The 9,794-nt window shown below is 39.2% G+C and overlaps 1 protein-coding gene across 1 annotated transcript; it reads right to left on the reverse strand.

Moving 5' to 3' along the window:
• Positions 1-202: 202 nt before the first annotated feature.
• On the reverse strand, positions 203-9,794 carry gamt (guanidinoacetate N-methyltransferase). Its single transcript, NM_001105595.1, is given in 6 exon segments — positions 203-362; positions 457-567; positions 648-715; positions 1,912-1,975; positions 3,450-3,595; positions 9,587-9,794. Coding segments are annotated over 6 exon segments (705 nt in total). The 5' UTR covers positions 9,762-9,794; the 3' UTR covers positions 203-221.

Raw genomic sequence — 9,794 nt, forward strand, 5'->3', positions numbered from 1 at the left:
GAATGGGGCATTAGAGGTCAGAGGAGTGAGGTTTACCTGCACAGCACACACTAGCTGGCCTCCGTTACACTTTGCCTATGTTATATGTGGACCAAATATGTAAACAGAATACTTTTCTTCTTGAATCTGTGTCTTCAATAAAACTTATTTGACAAAAAAAAAAAGAAACACCATAAAATGAAGTCTAGCAGAATGATTTATATACAGTTTTATTAAAGTATTTATTCTTTAATAATAGTTGGTGTGATCATCTTATTGAAGGAATAGTATTTGCATTCGCTGGGAGGACTGATGTCCATCAATGTGGTGCTGATCTTCTCTTTCTTGAACCCAGCTTCCAGCAGGTGAGGAACTTGTGTCTCCTGAAAAAAATAAACAGACGTCATGATTTATCGTAATCTTACCAAAGTAAAATGTGATGGACGTAAACATACAGCTTAAATGATTTTCACTCACTTGGAACATTTTGTCTATGTTGTCGTATTTGTTTTTGAGCAGCTCTCCCCAGGACGTGAGGTTACAGTATGTGAGCACGCCGCCAGGCTTCAGCATTCTGTGAGCGTGAGCCTAAAAAACAGCTCATTTCCATCAGCAGGCAGTTCAAGAGAGTCTAAATCAACTGATCAACTGAAATGGATCCATCAAACCTTGATAAAGTTGAACTGATGTGTGTGCCAGGTCTCCTCTGACAAAGGGTATGTGTCATAGAGAATGCCTGAGATTGGATGACAAACATATGCAGAAGATTCACAGTTTGAAAATGTCTAGTTTAGATTTATTATAATATTAGATTTATGGCTAATTTACATTAACCATCCGGGTTGGTAATTTGTTTTTTACATTTTTGATGCTTTTAAAAGAAGTGATGCTCACTTGGAAATAAGTTTCAATTGAATCTGTTGTAATAATATTATGTCCAAGATGGCATCACGGTGGCGAGCCTCGGCTGGGTCAGTTGGCATTACTGTGTGGAGTTTGCATGTTCTCCGTGTTTTCGTTTTCCTCCGGGTGCTCCTGTTTCCCCCACAGTCCAAAGACATGTGGTACAGGTGAATTGAGTAGGCTAAATTGTCCGTAGTGTGTGTGTAAGTTTTCCAGAGATGGATTGCGGCTAAAAGAGCATCCGCTGCATAAAAACGTGCTGGATAAGTTGGCGGTTCATTCCGCCGTGGCGACCCCCGATTAATAAAGGGACTAAGCCGAAAAGAAAATGAATGAATGAATAATTAGCTTTAAAAAAATGAATTTACACAGAGAGGATGCAGGACTGAACTGTGTGGGTAGGCTATTTAATACTGAGGAAAAAGCCCTAATCAGAGAGGCGAATGTCTGCAGCCCAGCAACCGTTTTCAGATGTCTCTGTTTTCCCCCCATCCACACTGAGACGGAGCAGCAGCGTTTTAGAATGAAAACGGCCTCTTCAGCATTTCCAAAACGCTCTCGGAGTTCAGGGCTCGAAAACTCCAGCATAGTAAGGACAAGATGGCGTAACCGTAGCAAAACTTGTGCGTTTTCAAACTAAAACGTATTAGTGTAAACGGGGCCTTAGCCTGTAGCCAGAAAACCAAAGGTTAATGTCTCTCATGGCTGGGCTGTTAATGAAATGATGCAACCAAAAACCAAAGAATATAACTGTTCAGTTATATGTAGATTACTGTCCATTTGAAATTAGATTATTAGAAATGTAGAAATATTAGAAATATTTCCACAAATGTAACCATTCACTTCCATAATGAGAAAAACAAATAATATGGGAGTCAACGGTTACAGGTTTTCATCTTTCCTCAAAATATCTTCTTTTGTGTTTAACAGAAGGAGGAATCTCATGTTTACAGTGAGTAATATTTACATTTTTGCGTGAACTATCCCTTAAACATTTAAAGTTGTTATTATATACTTTTAAAGATGTACCGTCAAAGTGATTGTCAGGTAGGGTTGGGGCGACCTCTTCCCACAGGCCTTTCAGCGGGACAACCTAGGCAGGTAAAAAAATTCAATTTAAAAGAGCACTGAAGTTAAAGGTTCAGGACACACTGGAGAACTTTTTTTTTATATTAACAGATGTGTGTGTGTTGAGCATCAGTTAAGACAATGTTAGCACCTGTCAGCTTTAATCGTGGGGAAAACTGGATAATTTTGAGCAGCAAATTTCAGCTTCCGGGTTTAAAATGATTTTTGGGGCGGGATCAAAATCGGCGACGTAGCGCAGTACTGCAAGTGCAATGATGACGCGTCGGTTTCTCATTATTATTCATAGCGGAGCTTTCTTATCCTATGAGAAGAGCCGGCTGCTTAATTATTCATGAGACTTGCCAGAGTCAAGCCCGAGCTGAGACACGGACCCAAGCACACAGTTTTTAGCCGTTCATGAAAGCTCATATGCGTTTGTTTCCATGATCCACGGACTTTGTTGCATGTTTTCCCCCGCGATCTTGTCAGGGCCGATCATACAGCAAAGCTGTGTGTGTGCTGCTTGCTTTTTTGTCGGGAGAGCAGCACGAGAATTAGAGAATGGCGGACGCTGTCTTTTATCAGGAGTTCGTTCACATTCAGACACATCGCCGTGCTGCTGTGTTTGCCTAAATCCTCCAGATTAGCAGGGTTAATGGTTAAAATAGACAGGTCAGGAGACCTGCTGCACTGAAGTCCTCATTTATAGGGTTTATATAAACACAATTATCTTTATAATGATACAAATTGTGGTTATGTGTATATGAAATTACAAATAACAAATGTAGCAGGGCACTAAATCACTGTTCATTTCTTTGCATTTTAACTTTGTGAACTATAAACTCATGCGTCTCCTCACGGCTTGTCTCATTTTGTGAGCTAACTAACAACAACAGTTGTTTGCTTACGTTCTCCCCTGCTGGCCACGCCCACTCCTGCCCGATGCTCGCGGAGCTCCACGGCCATTAATCATGCATCTTTTGAAAAAATTCTGAAGTAGACTTTAACCGAAAGAGGGGGGTGTCATGGCCCTTTAAAGACAATCCGTTTGATAAGTGTGACGTCACGCGAAGAAGCTTCCGGGTCCAAGCGCTCTATGAAACTGAATGGGGAGACTCATTAAATGCTAATTATAAACGTTTACAAAGCGATGTAATACTTTTGAAAATCACGATCGCAATATATATCTATGCCAAATATCCGAGGGCCAGAAAGTGATACATCGTTTAAAAATTGTTAAAATTTTGGTATTTGTTATGCAGCAAGTTCAGAGATTGTTGTGTACACTATGCCTTTATATAAAACTCTCTTTAATGTGTGATATGAATGAAAAAGTGGTCATAAACGAGTATTTTGTCAATTCAAATAAGTGGCGGCTTGGACCCGGAAACCTCAGATACGTCACTAACACGTCACTACGTAACAAGCGGATAGCATATTTATTTAAAATAGCCCAACATAATACACTAAATGAGACATGTTTTTAATGTTTGCTTTACTTTATGTGGCTGACTCTTGGCCCATTCCTGTAGCCTCTGGAATACGCCGTCATTACACTCAATGATCCAGTGCTCCTCGATGGGGAAGGACTCCACTTTAGTAGCTGCTATGGCCATCCCAAAGCCGATCTCCAGCACCCTTCCACCTGCATTCCCAAACAAGACAAGACAAGGCTGTTCAAAGGGATTGGTAACATTTAACAACTCAATTTACTCACTATTTAATCACCCTCAAGTAGTTCCAAACAGTGGTGTAGTCCTTGCTATACGCACGTATACTCAGTGTGTCTACTTTTTTCCACGAGCTGATAGAGTATTACAACTTCTGAAGATCATACCCTCGGGATCCTCACTTGCTTTGGTGATTAGACTTTCCTAATTTTGTGTATGGAGTTTGAGTGTTTGAGTTTTTCGAAGATCACAACAAATTAGCTGAATGATGTCTCGATGTAAATTTTCAAGGAAAATTATAAAACAGCATGGGCATCGCTTTAGCCCTCCTATATTTCCATTTATTTCATTTCCATTCCAATAACTGTACTGAACTGTACACTACTAAATTATCGCCTCAGTCCCCTTTAAATTCGATTAAAAGCGGCGGCAGAATCCCGCTCCTAAACTCCCGAACGTTTTTCAGTAAGTCAGCAAACCACAGCTGTGCAGACCGAGAGCACAATGTATGTTTATCAATAGATTGTTAGAATATCTGCATATTTGCAGTTCTTTGCTATAGATATATCAAATAAATCAAAGACACATTCGTCGTTTCTTTGCCTACTTTTAAAATTTGGATTGGGTGGGTAATAGTACACCACCTTTTTTTAGGACTACACCACTGGTTCCAAACCATTATGGGGTACCCTTTTCTCTTGAACACAATAGAAAATATTCTGAAGAAAGCTGAAAACCTGTAACCATTGACTTCCGTAGTAGAAAAAACAAACATTATGGAAGTGAATAGTTGCAGGTTTACTGCTTTATTCCAAATATTTTATTTTTTGTCTAATAGTTGAAACACGTAAAGGTTTGAAAAAAGTTAAGGGTGAGCAAATGATGAAGAATTTACATATTTGGGTGAACTATCCCTTCGCAGCCTGTTCACATACTTTCTTATTCCAAAAATACAGCTACAACTGCTTTTTATGAAGCATGTGTTTATGTTGTGTACACACAGAAACATGTCTAACCACAGCAGGTATTTTAAACATGGGAACGGTCCTGCTTCTGGAGTAACAGGAGGTGATATTTCAGAGAGGAGTAAAAATAGGCATGTGAGTAAAGAAAGGTCAGTAGTGTCACCCCCCTACTCAAATGAATGACATTTCTAGACATGCAGTTTGTAAACTATTGATGTGACTGAAGCGTGGTGTGAATATGAAGCTATGTACAACTGGCGAAAAACACAGAAGTCTAACTTTATACATGAGGCTATGCAGTGTTGGGGGGTAACGCATTACAAGTAACGCGAGTTATGTAATAATATAGGGTATATGCCGAGCTAGTCTTTCTTCCCATACTAATAAACTTCCAGTGAACGGTTAATGTGACTTTTTTCCGTTGTATACGGTTCCTTTAATAGTGTCGATGTTGTAATGTAATTAAAATACAATCAGTTAAATAATCTTTGGCATATATTTAGTTGCTCAAGCATAAAACGCACATAAAACGGGCCCGTCAGAATCGGCAGGCTAGCGCAGAAGCTCCATTGAATATACTGGAGTAAAATAAATGCTCATGTTCAATGTACAATCTGAAACCCACTTCATATGGGATATCACTCAGCCAGTGGAGATCGCTGATTATTAAAGAAAGCAGACATTAAACGCGCCAATTTTGCAATGTTAACCTAGGTTAATGACAAATTAAAAGTCCTTTAGCATGCTTCCGCATACACCCTATTACTTTTCTAATGTAACGAGTGAAGTAACACATTACTTTAAAAAATAAGTAATAATATTTGAGTTACTTTTTTTAAATGTAACGTGAGTTACTTTTTAGTTTAATTAATTCGCTTTTGGCGATGCAGTGGCGCAGTAGGTAGTGCTGTCGCCTCACAGCAAGAAGGTCGCTGGTTCGAGCCTCGGCTGGGTCAGTTGGCATTTCTGTGTGGAGTTTGCATGTTCTCCCTGCGTTCGTGTGGGTTTCCTCTCGGTTTCCCCCACAGTCCAAAGACATGTGATACAGGTGAATTGGGTAGGCTAAATTGTCCTTAGTGTGTGTGGAAGTTTCCCAGAGATGGGTTGCGGCTGGAAGGGCATCCGCTGAATAAAAACGTGCTGGATAAGTTGGCGGTTCATTCCGCTGTGGCGACCCCGGATTAATAAAGGGACTGAGCCGAAAAGAAAATGAATGAATGAATGAATAATTAGCTTTAAAAAAATTAATTTATATTATTATATTGCCATAAACAGCGGAGTAAAAACAGTCAAGTAGATTTTTTTTCAGCGTTTTTGACGAAAGTTCATTTTTATAGAGGTTTTCTGGTATGGAAATCTTTTGTGACATTATTACTGTCTTTATCATCACTTCTGATCCATTTAAAGTAGTAATTTGTTTTAAAAAAAGAAAATAATTCCAGCTATTAAATTGTGTTTAACGTTACAAAGCTTTTTATTTCAGATTCTTTGGAACTTTAAAAAAATACAGAAATAATACTCAGTTGCTAAAAAATATTGATGATGATGTTAATAAAAAATAATAAAACTTTTCTTGAGCAGCATATCAGAATGATTAGATCATGTGGCTTTTAAGTGGCTTTAAAAAAAATTGCTAAATAAAAATTGAAGTAGTCAACATGAATCCCGCAGTCAATATGAGAGTGTGTTCATTATTTTGAACGCAACGAAGAAACAGAAATGGGGATTATAGTCTCAACGGACAGTGATTTAGCTTAAGACAAAAAGTACAAAAGTAGCAAACGCATCACTTTAAACGGTCACACTTTACAATAAGGTTCATTAGTTAATGTTAATTAATGCATTTACTAACATGAACAAACAATGCACAACACATTTACTACTGTATTTGTTCATGTTAGTTAATGAAAATACAGTAGTTCATTGTTAGTTCATGTTAACTCACGGTGCATTAACTAATGTTAACAAGCATGGACTTGGATGTTAATAATGCATTAGTAAATGTTCAATTATGATTAATAAATGCTGTACATGTGTTTATGATTAGTTCATGTTAGTAAATGCATTAACTAATGAACCTTATTGTAAAGTGTCACCCTTTAAACTTTAAATAGCTAGTATATATATGTATGTATGCCTGTATAGCTCTGGGGTCAGGACATTATCCTAAAATTTTAGCAGATAACATTATCCTAAAATAAAACTTGTAATGTTTTTTTTAAAGGAAATTGAAGGTGTAGATTATACAGTGTGTGTGGTTAATTGCAGAGCTCCTCTATTTAAAAAAGAAAGAATAAAACAAGTTCTGGAAGAGATCAACCCTCAGCCAGGTCATAAAAAGTAACTCAAAAGTAACGTAACGCATTACTTAGCATAAGTAACGCAATTAGATACTTTTTTGGGGAGTAACTCAATACTGTAATACATAACTTTCTAAAGTAACTTTCCCCAACACTGACGGTATATTCACTGATAATTCATTACTTTGCAACTGAAAGAGTGGCAAAAATAAAAACTTGCTGTGGAAATTAATGGTTATAGATTTCCAACATTTAAAAAAAAAATGACTTAATTTGTGTTCAACAGAAAAAAGAAACTTAAACAGGTCTGTGTTCAAGTAAAGCAGGGGTGTTCAAACTCTGTCCTAGAGGGCCATGTCCTGCAGATTTTAGCTCCAACTTGCTTCAACACACCTCCAAGGATGTTTCTAGAGAGCCTTGTAGGAGCTTGATTAGCTAGCCCAGGTGTGTCCGACTGGGAAACTACTTTGCAGGACACCCGCCCTCCAGTACCGAGTGTGGATAGCCCAATGACTGTAAAAAATATGGACGACGCGACAGCCCTTTTTCCCATTGAACGCCTTGAGGGCAAAACGCCTGCTTGACGGGCACAAACTGTTGCAAAAGACTGCTGAAATTGGAGCCAGACATGCGCAGAAGAACTGTCTGATGGAGCCAGAGGAGGAGCCGCGAAAATGAGCAGAGTCGAGCTTCCAATCAAACGCTTTATGTAAAATCAACTACGCCCCCCGAACTGCTCAGCATGCGTTTGCTGTCATATCAACACAAATGAATGTAATAACGTTAACAAATATGAGGGTTTTATATATTCAATCGCGCCAGCTCCGGGCCGCAGCGCATAACTTACTCGCGGCGTCGCGGGCTGATTCCGGCTCGCATGCGGCAGCACCGGCTCGCTCGGCCGCCGCATCTGGCTCGATTGACTCGGACTGGAATCGGGCAGTGAGTCCAGGCATCCGGAGTAGGTCCAGCAGAGGTAACATTAGTCAGTCTGAGCTCTAAGAGATAAGTCTCCGGCAGGCGAGAATCTAGCCGGAACTGTGTTTTGCTATCTGGGTGGCTAGGCGTGTATCAGCAAACTAATAAAGCCCGAAAAAAGCCCTGAACTTAGCGAATAAACAGTGTTCCACCAGGATCATGTATGTCAGAAACAGTAGTTTACTGCTGAACTCATTTTGTCATGGTAAAATAACACAGAAATCGAATAATAACATTTCAGTCTACTTCAGTCTCCTGCCGAAGCTCAGACGCCGCGCTTTGAGAAACTGTCAATCACAGCTGTCAATCACGATGACACGCCCAGCATTAAATTACTGCTAAAAACAAACTGTTCACAAAAATGAAGATCTGCACCTATTTCAGCACAATAACCAGTGCCTTAATCCACCAGAACTATCTTTCGGGACATTTTATTGCAAGTGTAATATTTTTTTTTATTTGGGCTCAAGTCTCCTTCATTAACACGGAGGAGGCGGGCTTTATGACTTGTACTGCAGCCAGCCCCCAGGGGGCGATCTAACGGCCGAAACCTTCACTCAAACGTAGGCTTGCGGCACACTTGGGATAGCCCTGAAGTAAAGGGTGACTAAATAATGACAGAATTTACATATTTGGATGAACTGCTCCTTTAATGGAAGTAAACAGAAGCGCGCCGTCTAGTGGTGAGTTTGTAAAAAATAATAATGTAATGTAATAAGGTTTTACCAGTACTACTTTTTGTCCTCGCGTGGGGAATTTTTGCACCTGCTTGTGACTTAAGCAAGTGTTCATGTCATATATTAACTGATAACGCATTCTTATCTCACGGTTACGTGGACGTTCACATAGCCTACTTAAGTTTCTACTAATGCGAAGGCGTAGCTGATGAATAATAATTAGGTAATGCCTTTGGGCGCCCAATGGGAAGGTTACAAAAGTCAGCATTTCTGATTAATATTTAGAATACTGCTATACACCCCTCATCTTTTACAGTCTATGTACGCTCCCCGTAGTGAGGGAATCTCTGATGCGATTCATTTTTAGAATCGGCTCTTTCGAACAGATCATTTCGAAATGACTTGGATTTGTTACGTCATCACGTTGTTATGAAAATGCACTAACATTTTTCCAATGAAGTCTTTAAGCTTATATGGGGTTTCAATTACATTTGTCAACACAGTAATTTATTTAAAACTTGTTTAACTTCTCGGCTATTTCGGCTAATTTAATAAATTGATACATCAATGGAAAATTGTACAGACAAATGTACTGATTTTGATGAAAACATAACTTTCTGGGCCATAAAAGCGTTTTAACAGAAATATACAAGCAGAATAAATCCAAGAACAAAAGGTGATTCATTTTTATAACAAAAATGCAGATAGTTTATGTCCAATGAAGTAACAAATATCTTCAGTTCGGATCTGTTGAAGTGCGAACGATTCTCCTGACATGAACGACTCGGTCGAACGATTCAATAAGGAATCGGATCCTCCTTTCTAGTGTCATTCGTAAATTTGCACTTGTGTTATTGAGAAAACGACTCGTTTTAAAGTTTTGACCGACATTATTAAATGTATGCATGTATTAGATATAATATAAAAATGCACCATATTATAGGCTAACTCAGAATTAACATTAACTTACTTTTAGGGTAAAACAAAACATAACACAACTTCAGTGACTCGTGGGGCTGAATCGAGAGATTTGAAGCGAAAATTACCTTTAGACGCCGCGACTGTTGCAAGAGAGTGCATGTACGGAGTTTCCCAGCGCTCCATGACGGGTTTCCCCATGATCTCCAGGTGTGTGTCGGCCGCATTGTAGTCTGCGTTCGCGTCGTGCCACACTTGTTTGCAGTTTTCGCCCTTTGAGAAGATCGGCTGAGCGGCGCTCATGGTGGACTGCTGAATGTAGATTGCAGATGTGCA

This window comes from Danio rerio, chromosome 11 (genome assembly GCF_049306965.1).
Source record: "Danio rerio strain Tuebingen ecotype United States chromosome 11, GRCz12tu, whole genome shotgun sequence".
NCBI lineage: Eukaryota > Metazoa > Chordata > Actinopteri > Cypriniformes > Danionidae > Danio > Danio rerio.